This window comes from Syngnathus leptorhynchus, chromosome 5 (assembly GCF_054491065.1).
Source record: "Syngnathus leptorhynchus isolate UIUO chromosome 5, UIUO_Slep, whole genome shotgun sequence".
In the NCBI taxonomy this organism is placed as follows: domain Eukaryota; kingdom Metazoa; phylum Chordata; class Actinopteri; order Syngnathiformes; family Syngnathidae; genus Syngnathus; species Syngnathus leptorhynchus.
Window position 1 is genome coordinate 15,276,681 of NC_141199.1, and position 13,614 is coordinate 15,290,294.

The 13,614-nt window shown below is 43.6% G+C and overlaps 3 protein-coding genes across 9 annotated transcripts; 2 read left to right on the forward strand and 1 right to left on the reverse strand.

Annotated features, from left to right (window-relative positions):
- Positions 1 to 356: 356 nt before the first annotated feature.
- Positions 357 to 8,178, forward strand: LOC147057223 (lysophosphatidic acid receptor 2-like). Of its 2 annotated transcripts, XM_085911959.1 has the most exons (6): positions 357 to 748; positions 3,487 to 3,916; positions 4,416 to 4,910; positions 5,952 to 6,042; positions 6,103 to 6,211; positions 7,819 to 8,178. In XM_085911959.1, the coding sequence occupies exons 2-6, from the start codon at positions 3,661 to 3,663 to the stop codon at positions 7,918 to 7,920; spliced, it is 1,053 nt and encodes a 350-aa protein (XP_085768085.1). In that variant the 5' UTR covers positions 357 to 748; positions 3,487 to 3,660; the 3' UTR covers positions 7,921 to 8,178. The 2 variants fall into 2 exon arrangements, with proteins under 2 accessions (XP_085768085.1, XP_085768084.1); XM_085911958.1 differs by having other exon boundaries at positions 5,952 to 6,211; positions 7,819 to 8,172.
- A 203-nt stretch (positions 8,179 to 8,381) lies between these two features.
- Positions 8,382 to 11,526, forward strand: LOC147057224 (uncharacterized). The gene is made up of 2 exons (XM_085911966.1): positions 8,382 to 9,827; positions 10,008 to 11,526. The coding sequence occupies exons 1-2, from the start codon at positions 9,723 to 9,725 to the stop codon at positions 10,533 to 10,535; spliced, it is 633 nt and encodes a 210-aa protein (XP_085768092.1). The 5' UTR covers positions 8,382 to 9,722; the 3' UTR covers positions 10,536 to 11,526.
- LOC147057225 (uncharacterized) lies at positions 10,633 to 13,608 on the reverse strand. 6 transcript variants are annotated; one of them, XM_085911963.1, is made up of 3 exons: positions 13,551 to 13,608; positions 11,736 to 12,000; positions 10,633 to 11,356 (listed from the first exon to the last, which is right to left on the reverse strand). In XM_085911963.1, the coding sequence occupies exons 2-3, from the start codon at positions 11,997 to 11,999 to the stop codon at positions 10,688 to 10,690; spliced, it is 933 nt and encodes a 310-aa protein (XP_085768089.1). In that variant the 5' UTR covers position 12,000; positions 13,551 to 13,608; the 3' UTR covers positions 10,633 to 10,687. The 6 variants fall into 6 exon arrangements, with proteins under 6 accessions (XP_085768089.1, XP_085768088.1, XP_085768086.1 ...); XM_085911962.1 differs by lacking the exon at positions 13,551 to 13,608 and adding an exon at positions 12,935 to 13,071; XM_085911960.1 differs by lacking the exon at positions 13,551 to 13,608 and adding an exon at positions 12,548 to 12,904.
- Positions 13,609 to 13,614: the final 6 nt, after the last annotated feature.

The window sequence follows — 13,614 nt, forward strand, 5'->3', positions numbered from 1 at the left end:
GTTAAAAAAAAACTATAGAAAGAAAGATGTGGTTTCAAAGTACACTTTTCAGATTTCAAGCTTTTTTCCTATTTATGTATTTTTTAATGTATTTATTTATTTTACTAAAGCTACTTTTTTTTTTAAAAATCAAGATTTGGCACGGTTGTTCACAACATATTTTCACTTTGCATCGCTTTAGTAGCAAACAAATTGCAAGGTGATCCCGCCGACCACCAACTGTCAATCAATCCAAGTTCAACGTATCATTGGTGGTCCGAATCGCGCTCAGCCAATGACGCGCCATTTGTAGGCGGTGCTTGAGAACCTGGCCAAGATACGCACTCCGACATCCCCCTCTTGAAGGAGACGAGGGAGGCGGGGGGAAGCGGCCAGCGGTGAAGCCTGCCGCGCCCTTTCCGCCCCTTCCAGCCCAAAGTCGGCAAGCGCTGGCCCGGCGTGCAGGTAACGACAGGAGAGTCCATACAATTCCCGGAAGCAGGCGGACAGGTTGGCCCGAGGAAGTTTCGGAGTTTCTGCCAACAATTCAAAAAACGAACCACGCTTGAATTGGAACCGAATTTTAGTTTGTGTCTTTTTTTTCTTTTTTTTTTTTGAGTGTCGTATTTGCCGTCACATTTTTTTTGTGGGTCGTCGCAGCTTCTTCTTTGCGGGAGGTGACCCTGCAGGTACTTTCAGGTACTTTGTTTGCTAGCTCGACGACTTTTGTGGATTTACTCAAAGATTGAGCATCAAAGAACCAACAAAGGTGAGGATCGTTCATTTCTTTATTTTGCGTGTGTTATAAATGAACATTTTGAGGCGAAACTATGGTTTTATTGCTTTTTATGGTAAAGGTACCCTTTCATTTTGTCGTGCGTGTCAGAGGTGCTTCTGTACGCGGAACGTCTGAGCACAGGTGTCAAACTCAAGGCCCGGGGGCCGGATACGGCCCGCCACATCATTTTAGGTGGCCCGCAAAGACAAATTGTGCATCAAATTCGTGTGTCATTACTAGAAGTGCAAATTGTCTTCACTTTTAATCTCTTTTTTTTTCAATATTTGACCAGTTTTTACTCATCTGATTTGAAAAGGAGTTATTTGTCGGTTTGTTTTGTAGCTTTTCCTGTATATAATGTGAGGTGCTCATTCATTTATTCATAATGGCTCTATCGCTCTTTTGAATCGTATTATCGATTTCTTCTTTTTTTTTTCCCTTCCCCCAATGTGCCTAGGTAAGGGACACAGGATGTTGTTTTGAGCCTCGGTTCCGTTCACAAGCAAGTAGGCTGTAGCATCAATAACTAGTTTTAAATTATTATTATATAGCTAGACATACTGCATGTAGATTTGCCCCTGAATCGCAGAAGACTATTGGTAAAATGCAAAAACAGTATTCCTTTTATAAAGAAGATAAAGAATCTATGCCAGGCAATATTGTTTTTTAATTATTTATCACTGTGGTTTTGCTGCACAGTTTGTAATTCATTCTATTTGTAACCCCACATCTATGGTGTTCTTTTTTGGGATTTTTCACAAAGTTAAGGGGTTATTTTGAATACACAACATGTGGTGGATAATCCGGTTTGCCCACTTCTTTATTCCAGAGGAAACAATATATATTTTAAAAAAGGTAGTGTGTTCAGTCTCCAACCCAGATTCCTTTTTTTTATTTAAAGAAAAAAGACTTGGATCATTTCAAGATAATATTTTATGATCAACACACACAGACACAAATCTGATCCAAGAAGGCTAACTGCTGAAATGCAATACAAATATGACTTTTTAACAATGCTTTCAAACTATAGCAATTGAATAGTTTTATTGCATCATGTTTTTGCCAAGAATATTCTTTGCTTTGTTTTGGAGATGATTGAAGACTCAAAAAATGTTTCTTGTAAAACTTTTTTTTTTTTTCTACACAGTTGAATTGGAATAAATATATACATAAGGTGATACTCATCTGAGGTTCTAGTCCACACAAATTGGTTATCACACCCATGAAGGGATGCGAAATCATCCGATCCGCATGTTTGCTTGGTGGACTTCCCAAGTTAGATTTGCTTTCCCTCCAATCTGTCTCTCTCTCTCAAAGTTCTCCCATTCAACCCACGGCATTGGTTTCCATCCGACTTGCCCGTGACATGTGGCTGCATGTGTCGGGGTGATTCAATGGCTAAAAGGATCCAATAATACAGATGTTATTTGCTCAAAGTAGGAGCTTCCTGCCACTTTATCTGCACAAACCCAACCAGAAGATGAATAAAGAAAGAAAAAAAAATCAATTGGGTGTAAATTTCCTGTTGAAAAGAAATTGTTAGCTCACGCAATACTTCCCCCCCCCCCCCTTCTAAGAACGGTGGGAGGACGAGGCGACTCGGGCGTGGCTGCCCTGCTAATGACTGGTTAGCGTCGAAACTGCTGTTTACTGTCGAGACGCGTTCCCTGCAAAAAAAACACTAAGTCATGTGTCAGGCCACAGAAGTGGCGCAATAAATTTGGACGCCAGCATTGTTTCACACTGGAGGAACACTCTTCAGATGTTTGCTCTCGTGTCAGCAGGTTGGGCCAAATTGCTACACAACAGCAGTCGCCATCGCTGGCCAGTTAAATGACTACAAAGCTCTGCTTTACGCTTTAGTTGACCCTTTCCATCGACCTGTGAACTTCAGTACAGAAGTATGTTATTTCTTTTGGGAAAAACCCAAAACTTTACCTGGCTACATGTGACAGTGGTGCTTGTCAAAATATTGCCTCGCTTTACAGATTTTCATTCCAAGAATCCAGACTGTGTTGAGCTAGCACAAAAAAAAGTGAAGGGTAACCAAAAAAAAAAACGTTGTATGATATGATATTTTCTATTCTCTTAGAAAATTCTTGACAAGGATTTTGATTTGTGACCATCACCAAATGAGTTTCTACCAATTCCAGCATGTTGGAAGACTTTTGAGGATTTCTTCACGTTCCTTCTAAACGAAACACATTTGTGGCCCTGAACGTCCCCCTCCTGCTCTACATTTTTATTTTTTAATTTGGCATCTTCCTCTATGGAACCCTCAATTGGCCAATGGGCTACTGAGATGTGTGAGAAAATGTTTGGATTAAGATTGTGTTACATAGCTGCGCTGTGTAATTTTAAGGTGTTATGGAGAAACAGAAAAAAATGGTGTCAGCGCGAGGGCGTGATGGTGACCCGAAAGAAAGCCTTTCACTGGAGAGTTCAAGTTTGTACCGCACGTTAAAAGACAAGCCTGTTCTCGTGCTGACACAATGTGACAAAAAAGTCATTCATGAAACAGTAGAAATGTTTTTGAAATAAAAAAAAACCCAAAAGGGAACAAAATCTTCATCCATCTCTGACTCCGTCAAGAGAAATTTTGAATTCTCCATATAACTCCAATAAAGCAAAAGCATTTTTTTGAAACTCATTTATAATTGTTTAATTGTGTGCGTCCGTGTGTGTGTGTCTTTTTTTTTTTCACATGTTCACGTTTGTGTGTCCCACAGACAAGCATCGTCATCCGCGTACCTGACGGCATGCAGCCCTCCAGGTCATCAGAGAGAGGGCCAGTTTGAAAGGCGACCCTAGCTAGCGTCATCGATCCGATATGTCAATTTGAAAAGGCCTCGGCATCTCACCTCTCTCCTCCGAGCCCCGCCTCCGCCAACCTTCTCGCCGCCATGGATATTCTAACCGACGACACCGAGGGATGCTACTTGAACCGCAGTGTGAAATTTTTCTACGAAAAAAGCGGCAAGAACATCAGCGACCACTGGCGCCGTCGTGACTATGTGATCGTGTCGCTGGGCATGATTGTTTGTTTCATTGTCATCTTTTCCAACCTGATGGTCATTGGAGCCATTTTAAAAAACAGACGCTTCCATTTCCCCATCTATTATTTATTGGGGAACCTGGCTTTTGCAGACCTCTTCTCAGGTACGTTACACGGCGAACCGGTGATGGACAATCAACTCATTTCTTTTGATTGACCACGAGGACAGTTAACAAAGTCAAATATCCCGACGTTCCGAACTTCTGGTTCAACGCTTGTGCTGTGTCGTTCAGAATCTTACCTGCTGCAGGCATGGGCGGTGCTAGGATTTTTTTTTCCTCTCGGTGGGGGGGTTCGGGTCAATTTTGAAATTTTTTAATGGGTCAAAAAAGAAAATTGACAAGCCCAAACATTTGTTCCAAATGGATTCATTCGCTACATTTTTGTCACGAGGGCCAGGTGGAAATGTGAAAAAGAATATCCGGAAATAATTGAAAAATACACCAAAAACCAATCGATCATCTGGCCTGGCATCACCAGGGGTTCCAAAATATTGCCCTCGCAGATTTTTTTCAGCCTTGCGGTCCAAGCATATTTTAGCGCTCTGCCAGTGAGCTCTCAGCCAGTAATGCTATTTTTTTTTCTATCTACCTTCTTTCACAGGTGTCTCCTACCTCCATTTGATGTTTCACACAGGTCCATGGACGATCAAGTTGTCCAAGTACCAGTGGTTCGTGCGTCAAGGCCTGATCGACACCAGCCTGACTGCATCTGTCCTCAACCTCCTGGCCGTGGCGGTGGAGCGTCATCAGACCATCTTCAACATGCAGCTCCACAGCAAAATGAGCACCCGGCGGGTCTTTGTGATCATGATCTTCATCTGGCTGGTGGCCATTGTCATGGGCCTGGTGCCCACCATGGGATGGCACTGCCTGTGTGATCTGGACAAGTGTTCCACCATGGCGCCGCTCTACAGCCGTAGCTACTTGGTGTTCTGGGCGCTCCTCAACCTGCTCACCTTCTCCATCATGGTAGCCGTCTACACTCGCATCTTCTTGTACGTGAGGCACAAGAGCAAGCAGATGTCGCAGCACACCACCCAGATGAGACATCGAGAGACGGTGCTCAACCTGATGAAGACTGTCTCCATGATCTTAGGTGAGGAACAGTGCGACACATCTTTGCACATTTGGGAGCTTCTCGACTCTGTCTTACATCAGATCATCTTCATTCTTCTCCTTATCAGTGCGCGTTAAATCGCAATATTGAAGAGAAAAATGGAAATTGAATTTTTCCAAAACATAACATGTCCGCGCTTGGTATGCCTGCACTCGTTCCTCGAGACTCTCCTGGCACACACCAGCGTGTTTTCACTCCACAACTCTCCTTGCGTTCCGGAGAACAATCCTGAAGTACCTCCTCGCTCCTTTCACCGTGTCCGAGCCCCCTCCCCGCCTTGGTTTTGCCTTTCCAACATGACAATAAATTCCTCAAGTTGCTTAAAGTCCCTTTCGTCTTTACTGCCGTCGCTTAGCAGCGAGCGCCTGCCACCTCTGGCATGTAAGGAAGGCCGGCGATACCCCGGCGTGCCTCGACAGGGAGATGCATACTTGAGTTAGCAAAGACGGGATGACGTGTCAGTTTGTGTGTGCGTGAGCGTGTTGTTTGTGTTGTCTCAGGCCGCGACCGTTTCAGCGTTTACATCTGGTGTGCTCCAAGTGATCCTTGGCCTCATGCAAAGTGCTCACAACACACTTTACGCTGTGTTATCAATTGGCTGAAAGGATTTGTGCGCTTCCCAATCAAATGTCATGATAATGAAACTGTGATTATGCAAACTAAACTGTGTGGGTCTGCTTGCCCGTGTGTGTGTGCGTGTGTGTGTGTGAGATCAATTTACGGTACATTCCCATTCTCCCTCAAGGACCTCCTACTTCGGACATTCTTCAGCACATTCATCTGTTGTCTTTGCGCTATTGTATATTTATTCCTTTCAGTCATCTCCACCAAGATGAGTTTTTGTTGCTTTGTCGACCCAAAATTCCAGGACACCGGTGTAAATTTTTTCTTATAAAAAAAAAAAAAAAAAAGAAAAGATGTCGAAATCAACACCGTTCCCGCTTTTGTACTATTTCATGATTAGAATTGAAAGTCTTGCATAATTAGTCCGATGAAATATTCCTCTGCCTCCCTCTACAGGCTGGTTTGTGATCTGCTGGACTCCAGGCTTGGTGGTGCTGCTGCTGGACGGCCTGGGTTGTGACGAGTGCAAAGTGCTACGCTACGAGAAGTACTGCCTGGTGCTGGCCGAGTGCAACTCGCTGGTCAACCCCATCATCTACTCCTTCAGGGACAAAGACATGCGGAGGACCTTCAAGGAGATCCTCTGCTGCCTGTGCCGGCGCAGCGACGACAAGTCCAGCTCGTTTGGCGTGAACTTTAACACCCTGGACCACGAGGTACTATCTGAGAGCAACGGAACCGAAGTCACCAGTCTTAAAGCAAACAAGCACTAGCGCGCGCCGTGACCGTTTGCTCACCGCACGCACGCCGTTCCCGAACCACCCGAAAGGTCCTCGTTATTCACTCTTCACCGAGTTGCTTCCTTTTGGAAGAAGAGCAAAGAGAGGCGCGTCGTGCATTTGAAGCTGCAAAAGATATTGGTGTTGTTTTCTACTTTTTTTTTTCCGAATTAGCATTTCTGTCGCCGTGATTGGTCAAAACAAACGTTTGGTCGGATGTACAACTTGTTCCAATCAGCTTGAAGTCTTCTACTCCTTTCCCACGGGTGGATCATAGGGGAGCGGCCCGGATCGAGAAACCGTGAAGCGATTTGCATATCGATCTGACGCCCGTCGGGTTATACCAAAGCAGGATAGGGGCGCCGTTTGCTTTGAATTCATCCATTCACTATCTGAAGCATTTTTTGGGGGGCGTGGCACGCTGGAGCCTATCCCAGCAGTTTTCAGGGAGTTGGTGCACCCTGAACTGGCAAAGGCGTACGTAGACTAACGACCACCTCCCCCCCCCCCCACGATCACACCTACGGACATTTTGGAGCAGTCAATTGGCCTGCCGTGCCTGAGCAGTCGGAGGAAACCCACGTAGGCACGGGAAGAACGTGCTAACTCCACACAGGAAGGCCGGAAAGATTGTCAGAAGTCATATTATAGCTTTGCCTTGAGTTTTTGTGTGCTTTGTTAAGCCGAACTTTTTTTTTTTCTTTCTACAATTGGTGAACTCTTGGGATGTTTCAATGGGCTCAAAATCGGAAACACTTTTGCCATGACACGGGAATAACGTGCTAACTCCACACAGGAAGGCCGGAAAAAAAAAAAAAAATGCGATTGTCATAAGTCATACTATAGATTTGCCTTGAGTTTTTGCGTGCTTTGTTAAGCCGAACTTTTTTTTTTTTTTTTTTTACAATTGGTGGACTCTTGGGATGTTTCAATGGGCTCAAAATCGGAACCACTTTTGCTATGACAGTTAAAAAAACCAAAATGTAACAACTTATACAGCTTGAATGAAAATGTCTATCCTTATCTGTCTTCGCATCAGTTTTTTTTTGTTTTTTTTGCAAGCCATTTAAATAATAAATCCACAAACCAGCAGCATATACCAGACATGCGATGCTCAACAAGTATCTTTGTATACTGAGATCCGCCATAATGGCCTGTGCCAGTAACTGTCATCTAAATCCAGTCCCAGCTTTGTGGTACACAGATGGTGTCCTTCCTCTGATACTAACCTCTCAAGTCAGGTCTGCATATTTTACCAGCAGCTAGCGTGAAAAGGCCCTTGTTAAAAGTCCATTTCCACCTTCGGACGTTAAATTGGTAGAAAAGTAGAATTACATTTTGGTTGCATTTTATACTGAAGAGAAACGTCGAAAAAAAAAAAAAAAAGTTGTCTTTTAGTGAGAGCATCTTCACGTTTTCCCCACTTTGTCTTGGTTAACTAACTTGTTTTCCTCTGCTTCTTTGCTTTCTTTGTTCCCCCCCCCCTGACCTGGTGTCCTCTCCTTCCTGCTCCATGCTATCACCTTTTCCTCCCCTTCCTGTAGAACTCCAAGTCTCGCGACATGGAGCTGATGGAGAAGAGTAACGGAGCGCCGCTCATCAGCAAACAATCGGACACGACGCCGCCTTCCAAGCGTTGGAGTTAAAAAAACACAAACACGCACAATCGACCTATAGAAGGAAGATGTCGTCATAACTTGTGCGTGGCTGGGGCCTCATTTCCTTTTTTATGGCCTGCAACCAAGTGCGTGTGTGCAAGCCCCTTTTTTTTTTTTTTTTTTCTCACGTTTGTGAGCTCCTCAGCAAGTTTGTGTCAGCTTCTGAGTGGAGGACAGCAACACAATTGGAGGTGTTTTTTTTTTTATGCAGTCTCCAAATATATATTTGCAATGAAAAATCATAGTGGTACCTCAAAATTCAAGGACGTCAGCCTCTTTCTTTTTTTATTATTATTATTATTTGCAATCTTTTTTGTTGCGAGTGAAAGGCGTCCAAGACGTAAGGAAGATGATTAGGGCCAGTGAAAAAAAAAAAAAAAGGTGTGACAGGATTCTGACTTTAAAGTGAGAATTCTTTGACTTTAAAGTCAGAAAGTGGCTATTCTCACTTTAGTCAGAATTTTCACTGTATAGTCCGAATTAGACTTTATAGTCAGAATTGTCACTTCAAAGCCAAAATTTTGACTTTAAAGTGAGAATTTAGACAATGAAGTGCCTCGATGTCATGTTATTTTTTTTAAAAAGTGTTTTTCCACTCTAGTGCCATCTGCTGGCTCAGGTTGGATACTGAATCACTTCATCTCAAACGCCACTTTAAAGTCTTTAATTGGTTTCTTTTAAATTCCCAGTAGGCTTTTTAAAATTGGAGCGTGGCTGGTAAGACGTTGCGTTATATTTCTCAGTTTGCGTCACCTGTTTGCGCCAGATAGCCAGAGGCGCCCAGACCATCTAGTTGCCAACACGGACAGACAACATCAGGGTGACGTTGTGCATCTGGCCACGCCCCCCCCTTCGCTCACCGTACCGGACCAACCAATAGATGACCAGGTGTGAAATTCATCCTGTGTCAATGGTTGTTTTTATTCTCACGACCTGCTGAGAAAATTCTAGTTTGCAATCCAGATCTTGATTTGAGGCTGCTGCGACTTGATACTGCCAATCAAGGTAAGAACTGCAATTTTTGTGGGTCCAATGTGAGAGAAAGCATTGGTTCACCACTAAACTGATATAATGTGGCAGTTAAGAGACATTTTGTGTTATTTTTCATCGCATATTCTTTTCCTAAAATACTTTTTTTTTTACTTTGTGGAAATTGTGTGGAGGTTTTTTTTTCATTTCACGGAAAATTTGGTAAAATGATCCGGTCATCAACAGTAACGGCAAATTAAAGAGGAAAAAAACAAAGTAAATTATATTTATTCAGCAAATTTATGCAATCATTTACAACGTTTGCTGTTCTTCCGTGAATTACGTGACTCGTTTCGAGAAAAAAAACAATCCACTGCCAAGGAATCTAGAATAGTTAGATTTTATTTTTATTTTTTTCTCAGAAAATACTAAAATGTTTATGATGCTCACATACTACAAATATGTCGTATAGATTATTTGGCGTCGGGTGCAATTTAAAGTACAACATTAATGATGCAGTGTAATAATACAAATGAGGAAAACTCATTTCTTACCAATTCTAAATTTCGAAAAGTTAGTAGCTGAATGCTAAACTTGCCTTCAACTTTCCTCCCTAAGATGAACTCAAGCGGCACATTTGCCAGCCCCCTGTGGTACCGTACGGCTTTGTCTTCTACTACGGCGTAAAGGTGTTCAACCTGGTGGTGGGCACCCCTTGCAACGGCTTGGTCATTTGGCAGATCGCCGCCAAGAAGAGCGACGCGTGCACCTCGGACGTGTTCATCATCAACCTGGCCGTTCTGGACGCTTACTTCTGCCTCATGATGCCCACCGAGCTTCTCAACTCTCTGCTGCTGGACGACGCGCGCATTTGGTATCTGCAGAGGTTCTCGTACGGCGTGAAGGACCTAGGGGTGCTCTTCTTGGTGAGTTTCATATCACACTATAGCTTGGCGTCTAATTGGGATGTCCGGTTTTACATTTTCCCCAGGTGACAAAGAAGAAAAAAAATTGCGGCAGATTTTGAAATTGAAATCATAATTTTGAAACCATCTCAAGCAACAAATGAATCTGTATTACAATGAACAATATTATCTGATTTTTAGGTTTGTGTTTGTGTGGATCGCCACATGGCGGTGGTCCACCCCGTGTTATTCGCCAGCAACCAGAACAAGAAGATTCGCACTGGGATTTCGTTGGCCACATGGGCCGTGATCATGCCGTACGCCCTGGCTAAATGCATCCTGGGCTCAAGGAGCGTTAACGGCGTTTTCAGCGGCGTGGTGCTCTTTGCGTTTGCCGTCATGGTGCTGTGCAACATCTCCGTCATCTGGGTGCTGCGGCGTTCCGTCGCCGGCAAGGAGGTCATGCACCCGGCCAAGAAGAGGGCCCTGAAAATGGTGCTCATTGTCCTGGCTATCATCGTGGTCAACTACCTGCCGCCCGTGCTGATGCCCTTTGCGTCTTACTATTCCCTGATGGAGTTCACCTGCCAGATTCGAATTAGCGTGTACTCCATCATGGACTTGAGCTGCAGCGTGGAACCTCTTCTCTATATCACCAAGATGGAGTGCGTGGGAGCTCGGGGTTGTGGCTGCTGCGTTGCGAGGACGCCACACTGCATCGATGTCTGATTCCGCCTCCTATTGAATCTTTCTTTACCCCTCCTATTTTATTTTTTTTAATCATTTTTATTTTCAAATGCAGAGGACAAATTTCACCACGCCCAGATGTGTGTGACGATCATTGGGACTTTAATCTTTAACCTCATCATTGTAAAGCTCTACTATAAGGTCATCTTGGCGTACATCTCCTCCAAACTTTCCAAGGACGCTTCGGGTCCGTCCTCTGAGGTGACGTAACCGGGATACGAGGACACGCACTGCGGAGGCGCCGGCTGGACGCTGTGATTTCCTTCCCCGGCAGACGGCAGCTGGAGGAGCGGAATCAACTTTGCGTGGGCGTAATTAATCTCAAAGCCCTCAAAGATAAGACCCACACCCCATGCCCCCAATCCCTTCTCCAGGAGATGCGACACCTTGCGGGCGGCTAGCACCAGCCCCTCGTAATCGCTCTCCCTCAGCCCGAATATGTCTGAGGATAGAGGACGGCGTGGCACGAGCACGGTGAAGCCGGGCGCGTTGGGAAACGGGGTGAGGAAAGAAACGTGGCCCTCGTCTTCCCACACTCGCCACTGCGTCTCCTCTCCCCGGACGATACGAGAGAAAAGACCAGGATGGGACTGGTCGTCGCCCAGGAACGTCAGGTTGGGCGGTGCGTTGGGGTTGGGGAGTTTGGCACGGATCCTGGCCAGTATCTCATCCAGACGAGCGTCGCTCCAGCGAGGCGCCGTCTTGGAGGTGCAGTAGCCCGGATCGTAGGAGTGGTGCTCCTCCTCGCCTGCCTGGTGAGGACGCCACTGTGCAGTCAGGCCGTGCAACGGGATGACACGTATCTCGAAGATTAAAGAACACAAGTAACACCGTTAGAACGTTTTTCATTTTTTCCCTCCACCAGGGAGAACGGAAGTCTTCAGTAGAATCCTCCATTTATTTTGATGAGATTCATCATGTGTTTGTAATAATATACACAAGTTATTTTGTTCAGACAAGTAAAAATAAAGCAGGTAACATCTTTTTTTTTTTGTCACCTATTTGTGTTTTCTTCTGTGGAACCTCTCAGCTATTCAATGAATACCAGACCTATAGTGCAGTTTCCAAAACATCCAAAGCTGCCATCAAATCCAAATTCTAAACAAATTTGAGTCCAAATAGCGTTCAGGTTTCTCACCTGTAGTCGTTTATAATGAATACAATGGTCAAGGAAGTGCACACCTGAGCAGGTCTGTCAACATGGGGTCTGGTGACCAGGGCACAACGATGCACCCGGAGTTTGTCGCACAGCAGCTGGGCCACCGCCCTGCTCCCCAGCATCCAGGACAAATATTCAGCCTCCTCCAGGTGAAAGATGCTGCCCGCCTTTGTTCCAGGCACACGGCGCTCCAGTATTACCGAGCCAGGCGTCCACGGTCGAGGGTGAAGGTAGGCCACGAGGCGCTCCGACTCCCAGACAACATGGCGATGGGTACTGGTAGACATTCTGTTCAATCAGGAGGGGAGAGATATTATATATATATATATTTGACTCCCACATTTATAAGATTGAATATAGAGTCTATACATCCCTGTTCAATTGCCTGATTTTAAATATAGATATCAGATAAAAACCATTTAGGATTTTTATTTATTTAAATATGCATAAAAATAGATTGCAGATATCGAGAAGTCATGTTTTTTGTTTACTTTCCTACTGAAGGACATTTATGACTACCTTTTGAAGCGTTTCCTTAACGACTTGAGTAAATACTAAATACTTAAAAATAAAAATAAAATACTTTTACTGGAACCACGACAAACTTCATATTTCTTTTAAAAATGATAATCTAAAGACATTAGTTGTGTTGTGGTCCTGTCGGAACTTGGTTGTGTATGTTATTGAAGCTCAATAAAAAATATAATTAAAAAAAAAAGGCCGTAAATACCAGCGCGTATTGATGACGTCAGAAAACAGGAACCGACACACGACTGACTAACCTTTTAGATTTGACCTAAGACGAAACTTGAAACGTTACTTAAACAAAACATACCGTGTGCTGATAAACCTCACAAACAGCATGCAGCTTTGTGGAAAACCCCAAACTGACCTGATTTGAAGCTCGTGGCGGAGTGTCGCGTGAAAGGCATCAAGAGAAACAATCACGCGACAGCAAAGCCAGATTTGTCATAAAAATTTTTTCCACAAATGAGAAGCGAAAGTGACACGTTTCATTTCAAGTTACAAAAAAAAAAAAAAAAAAAAGGATCTTCAATATACCGCCCAGAGGCTAACACTACTCTGGGTCTGATTTCACCCAGTATCGCCCCCTGGAGGCAGAACAAGAACGTGACGTACGAAATTATGATTTGATAACCGGTGATTTGATAACCGGTCAATACGATAGATATTTTTTTCCTCTAAATATTAGGCATCGTACCTGAATTTGGTCCAATGGTCTTGCAAATTGGAGCGTCAATCTACTTTTTTTTAAAGACAACAGCTACATATGTGTTCATAAAAATCTCTTTGCCGTTTGTGACGTAATCAATGCGTGTATTGTCGTCGTTGTTGAACTACACTACATAGTTCCCACTTTAATACAGCATTTCGGTCATATTGCTGGCATCAATTGATTTAGCTTGTACCATAGCAGAGCCATATGCAATGCAATAACTGAACAAATAATGGCATTACGATCATTTCCTTCCAGAATAATCTTCTGAGTGTTTCAAAGTGAATTTAGACAAATAGGTTTGAGCAATATAAATGAAGCCAGGTTTTAATAGTTTGCTGCACAAATAGACACGCGACTCTGTTCTATAACCTAGCCAAAATTGCAAGGAAACGAAAATTAAAGGATGACTTTCAACTGTCATACACCGTAATAGCAGTCCAAAAATGTCATAAAAATTGGCTAATTATAATCCTATTTGAATGATTTTTCAGAAAAAAATCACGTATTGAAAACAGTAATGAATCTATAGTAATAATTATTACATGGAAACTAATGAACGTTGTCTTTATTTGTAAACAAGATTATTCGGAAAAATTACCACTTGTAACGTCTGTTGCATGTAATCATTCCGTGCGGCATTACCACTTGTAACGTCTGTTGCA

Excerpts from the sequence above, each read along its gene's own strand:
- LOC147057223 (XM_085911958.1), top strand. The coding sequence starts at position 3,661 with ATGGATATTCTAACCGACGACACCGAGGGATGCTACTTGAACCGCAGT. Across the intron at positions 4,911-5,951 it reads GACTGTCTCCATGATCTTAG|GCTGGTTTGTGATCTGCTGG; the intron begins GTGAGGAACAGT and ends CTCCCTCTACAG. Across the intron at positions 6,212-7,818 it reads TTAACACCCTGGACCACGAG|AACTCCAAGTCTCGCGACAT; the intron begins GTACTATCTGAG and ends CCCTTCCTGTAG.
- LOC147057224 (XM_085911966.1), top strand. The coding sequence starts at position 9,723 with ATGATGCCCACCGAGCTTCTCAACTCTCTGCTGCTGGACGACGCGCGC. Across the intron at positions 9,828-10,007 it reads ACCTAGGGGTGCTCTTCTTG|GTTTGTGTTTGTGTGGATCG; the intron begins GTGAGTTTCATA and ends TCTGATTTTTAG.
- LOC147057225 (XM_085911960.1), bottom strand. The coding sequence starts at position 12,576 with ATGCTGTTTGTGAGGTTTATCAGCACACG. Across the intron at positions 12,001-12,547 it reads GTGAGGTTTATCAGCACACG|AATGTCTACCAGTACCCATC; the intron begins GTATGTTTTGTT and ends CTGATTGAACAG. Across the intron at positions 11,357-11,735 it reads ATGTTGACAGACCTGCTCAG|ATACGTGTCATCCCGTTGCA; the intron begins GTGTGCACTTCC and ends TTAATCTTCGAG.